The sequence below is a fragment of the Malurus melanocephalus genome, unplaced genomic scaffold (assembly GCF_030028575.1).
Source record: "Malurus melanocephalus ecotype Western Australia unplaced genomic scaffold, MMel_1.1 scaffold_822, whole genome shotgun sequence".
Classification (NCBI taxonomy): Eukaryota; Metazoa; Chordata; class Aves; order Passeriformes; family Maluridae; genus Malurus; species Malurus melanocephalus.
The window spans coordinates 119,619-134,131 of NW_026624054.1; the positions used below are offsets into that span (position 1 = coordinate 119,619).

General features: G+C 52.9%; 2 protein-coding genes across 4 annotated transcripts in view; one reads left to right on the plus strand and one right to left on the minus strand.

The window, feature by feature from the left end:
* Window positions 1–38: 38 nt before the first annotated feature.
* Window positions 39–11,625, minus strand: DNAJC16 (DnaJ heat shock protein family (Hsp40) member C16). Of its 2 annotated transcripts, none has more exons than XM_057385398.1 (14): window positions 11,382–11,625; window positions 10,040–10,106; window positions 8,842–9,172; window positions 8,415–8,599; window positions 7,160–7,264; window positions 6,454–6,612; window positions 5,972–6,102; window positions 5,560–5,743; window positions 5,214–5,396; window positions 4,930–5,006; window positions 4,600–4,680; window positions 4,415–4,513; window positions 3,801–3,971; window positions 39–3,412 (listed from the first exon to the last, which is right to left on the minus strand). In XM_057385398.1, the coding sequence occupies exons 1-14, from the start codon at window positions 11,549–11,551 to the stop codon at window positions 3,016–3,018; spliced, it is 2,340 nt and encodes a 779-aa protein (XP_057241381.1). In that variant the 5' UTR covers window positions 11,552–11,625; the 3' UTR covers window positions 39–3,015. The 2 variants fall into 2 exon arrangements, with proteins under 2 accessions (XP_057241381.1, XP_057241382.1); XM_057385399.1 differs by having other exon boundaries at window positions 3,801–3,968; window positions 11,382–11,624.
* Window positions 11,626–14,241: 2,616 nt separating this feature from the next.
* CASP9 (caspase 9) overlaps window positions 14,242–14,513 on the plus strand; it is a 6,965-nt gene continuing 6,693 nt past the window's right edge. For both annotated transcript variants that reach the window (XM_057385391.1, XM_057385392.1), the window contains exon 1: window positions 14,242–14,485. In XM_057385391.1, coding sequence (XP_057241374.1) covers window positions 14,354–14,485 — 132 coding nt within the window. In that variant the 5' untranslated portion in view covers window positions 14,242–14,353. The remainder of the gene's footprint in view (window positions 14,486–14,513) is intronic.

Here is a 14,513-nt window from a genome sequence, read left to right on the forward strand (position 1 = left end):
AACAAAATGACATCAGTGCCTGTTCACAAATACAAAACCAAAAAAAACCAAAAAACAAACAAACAAAAAAAAACCTGAACAAAAAAAAAATCCAAAATGAAAAAGACAAGTTTGCCAAATAAGTTAATTCCCCCCCTCCCAGTATCAAAAGTGCAAAATAGGTACCTAGTTTTCAGTCCTACTGGTCAGGCTGCGCTCGTATCCTGGCTCCTGGATGCTGTGGGTGAAGGGCAGAGATGGGCAGGGAGGAGTTTGGGTACAACCTCCCCTCTGGGGTCTGTACCCCTTCACCTCAGCTCCGAGCACCGTGCCATCGCTCAGATCTCACTAGGAACGTGCACTAGGACCCAATTCCCTCAATCTTTGGATTTCAAACCACCACGCACCCAACAGAATCGCAGGTGTTAGGAGATGATGGGGGGTGACAGCTCATGGCTGCTGGGAGAGGGCAGACCCCGGGAGAAGCAGCTCTGACTGTGGTCTCGAGCCAGCAAACACCCAGAGTGCCACGCTGGCACTGCAGCCAACTAAACCAGGGGGAAGAGCAGCTTGGCTTTTGCTTCAACCCAGGTAAAAGTTTCCATAAAGTCCAGGAGCTGTGCTCCTGTCCAACGACAGCTGGCACGGGTGGACCGATGCAAGCGCTCCCTCAGCTCAGTCTGGCCCAAAGGGGAGGTTACCTGTGCTAAAAACAAAACAGAACCAAGGATTCTGGCAGCGTGCAGCACACACTGATCTGAAGGCCATAAAGCCTTCTCCCCTTCCTCAGGGCAGGGCTGAATTCCCTTGCTGTAGCATTACTAGGCACTTCTTTTTCACGAGTTGAGGGTTTTCTCCTTGTTTCTGACCAGCTGAAGGGATAGCAAGGACCCAGAGAGCATTACACTTCTGCATTATACTTCATTTAAGACGTTATGTGGAGCTTCTGCTAGGCTAAAACCTAATCCAGCCACATCCTGCGTGGCAAGCTGTGGGAGAAGTGCAGGAGTGCTGCGGTGATGGCTCCAGCCAGGTAGAAATAAAAGTCTAGAAGCATCAGGCTGGTGTTCCATCCCCCCTCTGCTCTTTCAGTGGCGTCTGTGTACCTTCACAGGAGCTCCTGGCAGGGAGAAGACCTCACCTTCCTTCCTTCCTTCCCTCTACTTTAGTGCCTCATTCCATGGCCCCGAATCCATGGGGCTGGAATTAATTAACCTAACGTAGGGTCTGTTTGTAGCATGGCAGCCTTTATTTGAAGCACAATTTACTGGGGTCTGAGGTACCTGTGGGGGTGGAGCATGCCAATCTGCTCCCAGGATGGGGAGGAATGCAAAGGCAAGGCTTTGGGAGAAACTAGGGCATGTAGGGAGTGCAATGTCCTGGCTTCTGTACGGGATCAGCAGCCGGCTCAGGGGTTGGCAGTAATTCCTACTGACTGGTTGCTCTGCTAGCATGTACCTAAAGTGGCAAGGGCTGAGTTTGCAATTAACACCACGTGTTCACCAAGTGCTCTGTGTTCCAAGCCCTGTGGCAAAGGCCACSTGCCCCCATTCCTGCCCTTCGGCAGTGCCAGAGCCTGACGGAGCCACAGGGCTCCAGATCCATGGAAGGATGGATCAGTGTCAGTGAAAAACTCACAGAAAAACCTMAATGAAAACCTTCATTCCTGGCCACAAAAAGAAGCCCTGCTGCCTCATTTGCTCACTCAAGGGGTGTTTAAGCAGCCATGAAGCTGCTGCTCATCCTCCCTTCTTACCCAGGTACCCCCTTTCCCTGTGGAGTTGGAAGCGGCTGTYGGGGCACTGCTACCAGCAAACCATTGTCCAAACCCTGCGCTGTGYGGCTGCTCTAACCTCACACACCCCCACCGCTTCCAGAGCACAAAAGAAATACCCAAGMAAACAAACACAAAGCCACGGGAGCAGCCTGAGTGTGGAGAAATGGAGGTTTGGGGCAAGAAGGAAACGGGCGAGGGGCTGAGACCCGGCATCTAAACCCCCCGCTAAACCAAAGGAGCTTCACACACACGCGATGGTCGGATGACACAGCACTTCTGGGGYGACATTTCAAGAATACAATCGTTGAAGGATGAGGTTCCTCGATACAAAGGAAGGTTGGTTTGTACTACAGCTGGAAGGGTGTTTGCAAGGAGCCCGGGTGACTCCCTGGCAGCTACATAGAGTTTTTTACACATCTACTGGCTCATAGCAGCTCACGCCTACAATCTGAGGACGCAGGTAAAGTTATGGCTCTAGGATACATCGTCTAAAATCGACAGAAGCAGAAAAGGCATCTGAAAAATCAACGTGACATTTAAATGGCTCAACACTTGGACAGTATTTTAGGGCCGTGCAAAACCCTTTCCCTCCCTATTACAGTTCAGCCGGTGAAGCTGCAGGTGGAACCATGACACGAGGAGCATGAAACATGCAGATCACCCATGAGCCTGCACCAGGGGGAATCCCAGCTGAGGTCTGCTACCAGGGAGATGCTCCTGGCCGGATTCTGCATCACTTACCACGGGGAAAGCCGAGAGAGTACCACTGCCTGGTGGRAGGATGCCTTTTGGAAGGGCAGGGCCTGGAGGGTCTGCAGGGTCTTGCCAGAGTTACACCATGCACCATGGGCTAAGCACATGGGGACGGGGAGGAGAACCACGACCCGGCCTGCGTCACCGGCCACGGCTGCTCCGGACCCGGGGAAGTCACRGGTTTCTTCAACCGAGGTAAAACAAGAGATGGAACAAGGCGACTCAGGAAGCAGATGTGGCAGGATGAGAAGGGCAAAACAGACTTCTTGGCTCGTCGCTTGTACGGCGTTCAAACACAGCGCACAGCGGGGCGGTGGAGGGCACATGGGTGCGCTTGGCTGCACTCCCGGGCTCCGGACGTGGGAGGTGTGTTCTGGTTGCCGGCCCAAGGAGAGTTCATCTGAAACCTAAGGTCCATTCATCACACTTGTTTGAGTATTCCTGCAAAGAGCTGTCCCTTGTCATCTTCATAAAAAGTTTGTCCCTTAGAATCTCTGTAAAATCCCTCAGTCTAGCGTGGGCCACGAGGGGATATAGAACCTCTGTAAGGAACCCTCTAGAAGGCGTTCCATCCAAAAGGACAATTTGTGTAATTTGTTTTTAATGGACCTAGATTCCGAGTTGCAGGAGGATTTCCCTTTGGCTTCCGTGTGTTGTAAAGCATCGTAATCCTCGCACGATCCCAGGGTTCCCCCCTCATCCCCTGATCTGTGAGGCTTAAAGAGGCAGAAGTAYTTCTTGTGGCCATTCAGAGCCAGCACGTAGCCTGTGTAGTCACGCTCAAGGAAATGCTTGTCATACTGGTTGGGGATGGGGGCTGCATCCTGTGCAAACTCCAGCAGATACTCCAGCCACTCTCGGTGCTTGTCCAGGCTGAGAAAGGAGAAGTGAAGAGAGCTGCTCCTGGGGGAAGAGCAGAGAAGACAGTGGGATTAGCACATGTCTTGAGTCCAGCTGGATTATGGATAGGTAAGGAATTGCCAACAGGGGCAGGGCAGTGCTGTATTGCCGCTGTTCCTTTTTCAGCTCAGTGTATGCAGCACTGTCATGCTTTCTATTTGTCAAAACAKGGGTGCAGTCAAAGTGGCACCAGCACCCAACCCCTCTGGGTCTGGGAATGGCCTCTCCGTTTTCTGTGGCTCATTGCCACTGATGAGGGCAGAGGCCGCCTTGTTCGCCAGAACTATTCACTCCTGGCTATGGAGCCAACCCCACTCCTCACTTGTCACCAGAGCAGCGTCACACAAGTGGTTAACACAGCAACAGGAGCCCAGGAGAGGGCCCAGCCTACCCTGTGAATGTGTAGACTTCCAGGGCGAACTTCTGGAGCAGGGGGGTTTTGGTGGAGTTGGACAGGATCAAGACGACGTTCATGTGCCCCGGCCTCAGGCGCACCAGGTTACTGGTGTAGTTGATGTCTGTCAGCTCAGTCACCTCAACAAAGCCCTTTTTGGGAATYCTGCTGCAACAGAGCAATGAGCAGGTGAAAGGGGAGTGAGGGACTGGGAGGGACTGAGGATGGAGACACTGAGACTGCATTCCCCAGCCCATTATACTGGGCCAGCCCTGAGCTCTGCAGCCAAAGCCAGTGTAAATGGTGCAATGGCCTGGTTTGGATCTTCCTCCATGAGTAGGTCAGACCTCTACTCACCCCCTGAGCATGCTGTCTTGGGCAAATTTGGTGGGAATTGTTYAATAAGCAGATTAGTGCCCCTCTGTCCTTGCTGGCTGGGTCCTGGGTGTGCACTGCTCCTCCCTTCCTCACTGTGCCAACAGCCCCACRCAACAACTGCACAATGTCTCAGCAACTTCAGCACTTCTCTGCTCTTCACTAACCCTCCCTGAACAGGTGCTCCCCAAACAAAGCTTTCACAGAAAACATTCTGGAAAAGTTAGAGAGGTAACCTGTTACTCTCTTTGCTGAAGCTTGCATCGTTCTTCTCTGTCTTTGTGGCGGTTTCTTCTTTCCCCGAGGGTGGAGAGTCCCTTGTGTCGCTCGAATCACTGCAGAGGAAGGTGATTTTGTGTGTGTTTAAGGCCTTAGGTTGGACTGAGGARCTATCCCCAAGGGCATTTTGGTGTGCACTCACCTGAAAGCCTGAACAATAACCGTGCCAAAGAGAATGAAGAGCGCGGAGAAGAGCAAGGAYAGGAGTGGCATCATTTCTCGCCTGAGGGGAAGATGTGCAAGAAGCAGTCAGGTCTGTGAGTTCATATTTTCTGCCTGAATTTCAGTTTSTGCCTACCTCAAATAACACTGTGTGCCTTCCCCAGAAACTCAGCTTGTTTCATGGGTCTTAAAGACTACCATGTTTTTAAGTGCTGTCCTGCTCCSACATAAAAGAAGGCTAAAATTGGATCTGTTTTAAAATAAGGTGACAGGGAAGCAGTGGAAACCAACAATGGATCCCAATCCGTACCAGTTACTGTGAAACAAACTGTCCCAGCAATCTGAGATGTAGTCCAGCGTGGAGTAGAACCATCGGATAAGGAATATCTGTTTGAAAAGAATGAAAAGCAAAAAACAAATGACAAAACTGCTGTACAGAGCCCCAACAGATTCAAGAATGCTCCATGAGCTTCCTCCTGTAAGCAAGAAATCTTGTAAGAGTCTTGCCTTGGTATTTTAAAATAGAAATAATGCCTGGTAACTGTCCACAAAGGTAACATGGATACCAGGCACCTGGAAAGGCTGTGCACTTACAGGAGCAAGCTCATCATTCAAGTCTGACACGACGGTCTCTGATGAGAGAAGGCCAGGATCTGTCCTCAGCTGGTCCAGGAGATCCAAGAGGATGAAGTTGTCCTCTTTGCTGCCTTGCCAGGCCTCCTCCAAGGCTTTGTAGGCGATCTTCCCTGCATTATTGCGTCTCTCCAGAATGACCACCTGGGTGAGCCAAAAGCATGGCAGATGTCAGAGATGAAGGGGCTTTTTCCTTTTCTACACAGATGATTCATTTCAAACCACTGCCAGAATTAGGTGTCAGATCAAGGTACAATTAAATGACAGGCTGAAAGAAGGGATTAAAAAAATMAAAGGAAACCCTCACAGCCGATCTTCCACGATACTTCTCGTCATCCATCAGCAAGGCGTCTGCAAATTCCGGCTGCCGGTCACTGTAGACGTGCACAAACTTCAGTGTGTCTTTTGTGTTGGCCACAGCAAAAGTCAAAAAGGCCTCATAAGCCTCAGCAAACTTCTCTCCTTCCCCCGTAAACAAGACCACGCAGTGCCTGGGTAACACAATGAAATGGGGGATTAGGAGCCAGTCTAGARGTGAGAGGGAATGACCAACCCCTTTCCTCCTGCCAGAACAATCTCATGAGCCAGAAACCTCTCTGACAGTGTGGATACCGAGCATGATGCAGTCACTGCTCTTTTCCCTCAGAAGCAACCCAAAGGTGATTCCAGGAGCAGCCCCAGAGCCTCGGGGAACAAAACAGTGGGACATGTTCACTTACTTCCGCTGACGGTGAGACTTCTTCACGGGACACAGCTCCTGGAACAGCCTCTGGCTGGTGAGTCTGGCCACCATGAGGAACTTATTCTGCGAAAGGAAGTCGTCAATGAGCTGCTTCTTCATTTCTCGTGCCTGGCAAGGACAAAGAAAGCAGAAGTCAGGACTGAGCAGGAAGAGGAGGGGAAAGCTGTTGGATGTTCCTGGGGAAGGCTGCCAGCCCTTGTGGTCCTTGCTGCAATCACCCAAGATGTTTTGAGGTCCCAAGAGTGGGAAGTTATATTTGTCCCCTCTCCCYRACAGGATGGAGTMCCCCAAGCTTCTCCTGTCYTAACACTCGCTCTCCTCCTCCAAAGCCTGAGGTTAAGCTGAGAACAAACACTCTYCCTCCAARCTRCACCACTGACCAAYCTGTGATCRCCAGCTYSGTCAGAGAAGCTCTGTGCCCATTTYCCCTGAGCTCTTGGAGAGGGCTCTGAGCAGTACCTGCACAACATCAGCAGGCCGGTCGATGTGCTCCTTGAAGATCATCATGGTGGGAGTGTAGACRTTGATGTTGTACTGACTGGACAACTCTTCAGTGCCTCGCAGTCCAACGTACACGTACCCRAAGGACAGGTAATCTCGGTAGGCAAAGGCTGTCAGCTGGGTGGGAGGAAATTCCCAGGACAAGTTTATATTAGAGAGGGAGCATCCTCTCCCCCGAGTGCTCGTGGTGACATTGGATGTGCTGTGCGAGGTACAAGCCTCTACTCTCCCCCACTGAACCGTATTTTCCATCCTCTCAGTCATTGTGCCAGGAGCTCCACGGATCCACAGCTCTATTTACAGCCTGACATGTTGTAGGGCAGCAGGGGCTTCTTAGGAAATGGGATTTTCAGTAATCTAAATGAGACATGCTACAAACATCTCTCATTCCCAACGAAGGTATGCACCTGTGTTGCTGCTACCTCTGAAGCACACCCRTGAAGGGGAACTGTGTCAGGACAAATAAACAGACTCCTAACAAAGCCAATCACATAGGCCACGCCATTTCCAACCAGCAAACATCACCGGGCTCTCCTAGAAACACCCAGTGGTGTCTGGAGGCATCAGTCCACCTTYCACCTCTGCTCACAGCGGTGGCATGTTTTCTTTTGGAACATCTGGATTTATAAGCAAGTCACCAAGGCAGTGAGAGAAATGGCCTTACCTTGTATAACAACGGCACAACTGGCATGTGATCAAACAGCAGCACGTGGGGCTTGTTGTCTTTCCTCCAGTCGGACAGAAAGCGGATGTAGTTTTTATCTGTAATCTTTAGACAGAATCAGAATGTTACTTTGATCAGAATCTCTGATCTGTCAGACATTGGCAATGCTCTACAATGGTGTCTGAATGAGGACTGAGCCTGAAAAGGCCGTCCAGGTGTTACAGGAAGGTCTTTCCAGCAGGTATTCYTGATTAATGAATGAATTAAAACCATCACTCTTGACCTCCCTCAGCCCTTGTAGTTATTGCAGCCTCTGTCAATGCCTATTTCAAATCAATGCCAACAGCACTGTTATTCTCCTGTTTGTGGGGACCATATTCTTTAAATATGTATATAAAATTGGAARCCAAGGGTTAAAAGGCACCTGAGAGCTCCATCAAATCTGCTCTGTTTCAGGTGTGTATCTCTCAGACCTAGAGAAAGGACWTAAATGGCTGCATTTACTGTACAAGGGGCAATGGATACTATTTTTGGGGTGAGAAATCCAATAATTCCAATAGCCACAAGACTAGTCAAGAGTCTGTCAGGGAAGGTGGCCCTTGGTGAAGATCCCAAGGGAAAATTAGGTGAGGTGAMCAAGGCCACAAGCAGAGGCCAGGCAGGTGAGAGTGTTGTGGGGGCTGACCCAGCTACATCACTGAAAGGGGSGGTGGGTGCCTTAGGACTCTGCCAAAACCCACTGGAAGGCTGAAATGCAGGAATATTTTATCAGTTAGGTGGTTTTACTTATAACTTTGGAAGGGCATATGCTGCCAGAGCCAGTTTCAACAGTCTGATGGAAAACTGGACAAAACAAATGGGACTCTGTGTCAGTGAGTTTTAGCAGATGTGATATATGAGGTAGTGAGTGGTCCCTATTTGAATTGCTGAAAAAGGAGCAGGGATGAGAAATCCAGCAGGTTCCTGTTSTAGGGATAACTTGGATAGGGCTCTGGCAGCAGTGGGGTGTCACAGCTGGGAGCAGCCAGCACTAGAAGTCACTGCTGTGACCRTGCAGTAGCAGCATCAGCCCTTTTCAAGAAGTGTTAAGGAGCTGCAGKGTGGGATCACATCCGACAGCTCCAGGGTTTGGAGCTTCGTGACACAGATCAGCTTGGAGCCCGAATTAAACAGATTAACTACCGAAACAGCCAAGGAAGGAGGGATCTCCAGGCAGAGAGGAGAAGCAGCATCTGACAGCCCTGCTAGAACGTACCTTTTCAACAAGATTCCCTGGCAGAAGGTTCTCCACAAATTGCCGCAGGTTTTCCCGGACCACAGCGTTGTGGAAGAAGGTTATTTTCCCGTTAATGAGCCCCAGCAGKGTCGGGGTGCTGTGGGCACCCAGGTGATGGGCGAGGCGTCGTTCGTACCCTGCGTGAACGACGCCGATTCCTGCTCCTGGAAAACGAGAGCAGTGGCTTCACCTSAAAGATCCCCAGCAACACAAATGCCCTGTGGAAAATTAATGCTCTTCTCCTTTGCCCAGCACCCGGCTTTGGAGTTAGGAATGTTTGGGAAAGCGTTAGGGTAAACCCCTGAGGAAATCCACAGGTTAAACTGGGTCACACAAACCCAAAGGCAACCACTGCAGCCTCACTGGGCGAGGGACACACACCCAACCTCAACAACTTCATCCTTACCCAGCACCTCCAATTCCTGAGCAACTTCCTTCCACACGGGCTCGATGTGGATGCAGCTGAAGCACCAGTCTGAGGTGATTTTAATGAGGTAAGGTTTCTTGAAACTATCTGGCACGATTTCATTGATGTAGTGGGAAAAGTGCAGCAAATACTTCTCGTCAGAGGTGTCACGCCTCTCCGAATTGAACGGGAAATGGAAGAAGGACTCGTCAAAATAGAARCCATCGTGGAAGCGATGGAACTGGCGATGCTGCTGCTGAGAGAATCCCTGGCTTTCCCCRGCATCTCCGTAGCGATCAAAGTTTGCCCTCTTTTCCTCGTTGGAGAGAATCTAGGAAGCAAATGATTGAAAAATGATTGCCTGAATYCATGAGAGGGAAGTGCCCTGACAGTAGTCCCTCAATAAATAACATAAGGAATGTGCAGCCTTTGCTGCATGTTACAGGGATAAGTATTTTGGAAAAAAAAAAAGCATCACAACCCTCTAGGCTCACTGCAGTAAATCAGGATAAAAAACCCTCAAAGCCCAAAGAAAAGGAGGCCCTAAGTCCAGTTTGCTGTGCCCACTTCTGTCACCAACAGCTCCTTGGATCTGAACATCCTGTATTCTGAGCACAAACACTCTTTTGTGGAGCGGCTTTTGCTGGTGTCTCTTTGACTCTGGAAAGTGCCAAAAGTTTCACTGAGCAGCCAGAGGCCCTGCAGAGAAGCTACATTTTTTAGCAGGGAAATAAGGATTTATTTTGATTTCCGTGCGCTCGGCTGCCACAAACTGGGGCAACCAATCTCCAGAACAACATGCAAGTAACTACTGCTGAAAATAATTTGAGGTGACCAAAGCCCTGTGATGATTAATGTTGCTTACATAACCCCAAAATGCTTTTATGTATGTRTGACAGAGTTGAGATGCTGCCCAGCTGGGCAGGGCCTGGGGAATGTCCACTCCTTCCTCCTCTGAGGCTCTTTAGCCAGAACAGGGCAGACCCGCAGCAAAATATTTGCAGCAGAAACCATGCTGGTGACTTCAGTGGCTCTACCAACAAAACTGAGCAAACTTTCTGGGTGGGTAATGTCCACCTCCACRGGGTCAAGCACCTTTACCATATAGAAATACACAAGAAAAGCACAAAGCCATGTATGGAAAAATAAGGTCACTTAATGTTAACAGTACAAAGAGTTTATAGGAAGCATGTGTTACCTCGTAGGCCTTGCTAATCTGGATGAATTTGTCCTCTGCTCCCGGGTCCTTGTTTTTGTCAGGRTGCCTGTGGGGCAGAACCAGAGGAAGAGAAGTCAGTGGGGGTACGGGGAACCATTGGCCTCTGGAGGTGAGGACATGGGCAGTGAGGGTGTGCAGTGACATCCCCAAGGCTGAGATCAGACTGTCCCTGTCCCTGCCCAAAGCCTGTCCCAAAAGGCAGCACTGGGATGTGTGCTGTGTGCCTGTGGACCTGTCCCTCTGTCTGCTCCATCCCCAGCAGCCTGAGCCCAGCACTCAGAGCGTGTAACTTCCCTTGCAATGCCTCCCTTGGCTGCTGCCCTACATAATTACTGGGTTCTTCCTTAAATCACCTACTGCCATGGCCTCAGGGATGTCTCACACAGARCAACATGGGCTCTCAAAGCTCCAGGTAAGCCTATTTCACTCATTTTATTGCTGTACCTTAAGCCTGCCCCTCACCACGCACCACCCGCATGAGGGGAGTGACATTTATGCTTCCAGCACATTTCCCTTCCACAGCATAGAGATTCATTCAACTGCCCTTGAACATCARTCTATCAAGCTGAAACTTCAACCCYGGTGTATTAAAAGTTCCCAGGGAGAAGTTTTTCTCCCCACAGCCAGACTCCAAGAGAATTTMCCCTCCCCATCACTTGACTCTGAGAGAACTTTTTCTCCTTGTAGCCAGACTCCAGTAGAAAGTGGAGTCCCCCTCATAGCCTGGAAGAACTCTTCCCCCACAGTCAGACTCTGGGAGAACTTTTCTCCCTGTAGCCTGATTCTGGGACAAATTCATCCCTTTGTAACCAGGGATTACAAAAGTCAGGAACGACTTGTCCCTTTGTAACCAGGGATTACAAAAGTCAGGAACGACTTTTCCCTGTAGCCAGACTTAGTGAGAATTTTCCCCTCACAGCCACACTCCAGGAGAACCTTCCCCTCCGTAGCCAGATTCCAGGAGAACTTTTCCCCTCACCACCCAGACTCAGGGAGAATTTCACACCCCCGACTCCCCCCAGCCACACTCTGGGAGAACTTTTCTCCCTGYAGCCTGATTCTGGGAGAACTTTTCCCCCCCATAAGCAGGCTCTGAGCTAACTTCTCCCCGCGCAGCCAGGCTCCAGAGGGTTTTACAGCACGGATCGCTGGCTTGGAGCACCTCAGTGTTCCAGGCTGATTCCCGGCCTGCCAGCAAGCCGGGGCTCACACCAGACGAGGCGGCCAATGCCACCAGAGCCGAAAAGCCTGGCGCTGTCACCGAGCCGCCGCCGGGATCCGCTCCTGGGACCGGCGGAGATGGTGGCAGGGCAGCACGTACCATTCCCGGGCGAGCCGTTTGTAGGCCTTCTTGATGTCGGCCTGGCTGGAGCTCCGGCCGACCCCCAGCACGCGGTACGGGTCGAACTCTCCCGGCGCGGCCGCCGCCAGCRCCGGCAGCAGCAGGAGCAGGAACAGCAGCATGCAGGCGGCCCGTCCTCCCGGCTCCATGGTCCGGCGGGGCCCCGCGGGCGGAGGGAGCGGACGGGCCGCCCTCCCTCAGCCAGCGCCGCCGCTTCCGCCGCGCCCGCCCGCCGTCCCCATGGAGACCGAGCGCTTCCGGGGAGCGCGGCTGCGGCGGAGCTGCTCCGAGGGGAGGCCCTGCAGGGCGGCTATGCCGGCTCCGGAGCTGCTCCGAGGGGAGGCCCTGCAGGGCGGCTGTGCCGGCTCCGGAGCTGCTCCGAGGGGAGGCCCTGCAGGGCGGCTGTGCCGGCTCCGGAGCTGCTCCGAGGGGAGGCCCTGCAGGGCGGCTATGCCGGCTCCGGAGCTGCTCCGAGGGGAGGCCCTGCAGGGCGGCTATGCCGGCTCCGGAGCTGCTCTGAGGGGAGGCCCTGCAGGACGGCTATGCCGGCTCCGGAGCTGCGGCAGCGCTGCGGGTTGGGGTGGGAAGGGGAATGGTGGCAGCTCGGAGCGCCAGACGTGTGCTGGGGGGCATCGGGCCAGGGAGGGGATKGTCCCGCTCTGCTCAGCACAGCGGCGGCCTCAGCTGCGGGATTGAGGGCAGGTTTGGTTTTGTGGTGCCCTCAAACCTGAGGGCAGGTTTGGGCACCGCAATGTAGGAGGGATATTAAGGTGTTAGCGTCCGAAAGAGGGCAGTGAATATGGTGAAGGGCCTTGAGGGGAAGGGGAGYGGCTGAGGGCACTTGGTGTGCTCAGTTGGAGGAGGCTGAGAGGAGACTCAACCCGGTTACAGCTTCCTCCTGTGGGGAGGAGGAGAGACAGACACTGCTCTCTGCTTTGGTGACAGTGATAGGACCCGAGGGAATTGCCTGAAGTTGTGCCAGGGAGGTTTGGGTTGGAGATTAGGAAAAGATTCTCCCAGAGGGTGCTCGGGCACTGAACCCCCAGGGAATGGGCACAGCACTGAGCCTGTCTAAGTTCAAGGAGCATTTGGACAACACTTTTAAGCACATGATGTGAATCTTGGGGTGTCCCGTGCAGGACAGGACTTGAACTCGATGATCCTTGTGGGTCCTTTCCAACTCAGCATGTTCTGTGATTCTGTTTTGGTTTTTTGCTAAGTTGTGTTTATGCAAAGTCGAGTTTTTTCTTGCCTCATGCTCTGGTGGTGAGGAGGTTCACAAAGGAAATTGGGAGGGAGCACAGATGGGACAGGTGACCTGAACTGGCTAAAGGGATATTCCACACCATAGAATATACTGGGCGGAGTTACTGTGGGTTTGGGAAGGGGGRTCTGGCATCAGTCAGTGGGTCATGAGCAGCTATTTTTTCATCACTTGTTTTCCCTATTATTATTACTATTATTATTATTATTGCATCTGTCAGTGGGTGGTGAACAACTGTATTGCGCACTTCTTTTCCCCTTTATTATTATTATTGTATCAGTCAATGGGTGGTGAGCAACTGCATTGTGCATCACTTGTTTTCCCCATTATTATTATTATTATTATTATCATCATCATTATTATTATTATTGCTGTTATTATCATTTAGCATTATTACCGGATTTTACTTCTATTTTCAGCTAATAAACTATTGTTATCTCAACACACAAGTTTTACTTTGACTCTCCTTCTCATTCCACGAGGGACTTTGAGATTCCACAGGCACTTCGAGAGGCTRGAGAATTGGGCAGAGAGAAACCTAATGAGGCTCAGCAAGGGCAAAAGCAGGTCCYGTCCCTGGGGAGGAACAACCAGCACAGGCTGGGGRTGAGCTGCTGGAGCAGCTCTGKGGGGAAGGACCTGGGGGTCCCATGGTCAGTGAGYTGTCCCTGCCCAGCAGTGACCTGGGGGCCAGGAGGYCAGTGGGATCCTGGGGACATYAGGAAGGGCATTGCCAGCAGGCCAGGGAGTGACCCTGCCCCTCTGCCCAGCCCTGTGGGGCACACCTGGAGTGCTGTGTCCAGTTCTGGGCTCCTCAGGACMGGAGGGACAGGGAGCTCCTGGAGCGGGGCCGGCGGAGGCTGCAGAGATGAGGAAGGGRCTGGAGCATCTCCCTGCCCAGGAAAGGCTGAGGGARCTGGGGCTGCTCAGCCTCGAGAAGAGCCCCAACCCAGAGAGGTCATCAGCCCTGCGTGTCCCTGTCTGCAGGGAGGRCTCTGYTCTGTGGATCSCAGGAATGGCACATGAGGAAGGGGAGGAACTGATGCACAGGAAGTTCTATCTGAACATGAGGAAGAACTTCTTTCCTGTGCGGGTGACACACTGCCCGGAGAGGGTGTGGAGTGGAGATATTAAAAAAAAACCAAACCAACCAAAACACCTAAGGACAGGAATCCTGTTTCGTGCGCTCTGCGATGACCCTTCTGGACCACCCCAGGTCCCTTTCAGCCTGGCTCCGTGTGTGATTCTGGGACTCGGAGGCGGCGGCGGCGCTTCCGGGCAGCGAGCCCGGCGATTCCGGGGCGGAGCGGCGGTTCAGGGAAGAGAGCGGCGGTTCAGGGAAGAGAGCGGCGGCTCCGGGGATTGAGCGGCGGCTCCGGGACAGAACGGTGGCTCCGGGGATTGAGCGGCGGCTCCGGGGTTTGAGCGGCGGCGGGTTCGGGGATTGAGCGGCGGCTCGGGGGGCAGAGAGCGTCGACGGGTCCGGGACAGAACGGTGGCTCCTCGGCAGAGCGGCGGCTCTGGGGATTGACCGGAGACTCCGGGGATTGACTCGGGACTCCGGGGATTGACCGGCGGCTCCGGGGTTTGAGCGGCGGCTCCGGGGATTGAGCAGCGGCTCCGGGAAGAGCCGGCGGCGGCTCCCGGACAGAACGGCGGCTCCGGCAGCGCCCCGGGCTCCGGGGTCATGGAGGAGCAGCAGCGGCGGGCGCTGCGGCGCGGACGGGCCCGGCTGGTGGGCGCGCTGCGGGTGGAGCCGCTCTGGGACCCGCTGGAGCAGCGCGGCCTCTTCACCCGGCCCATGCTGGAGGAGCTGCAGGTGAGCCCGGCAGCGGGACACTGAGCAC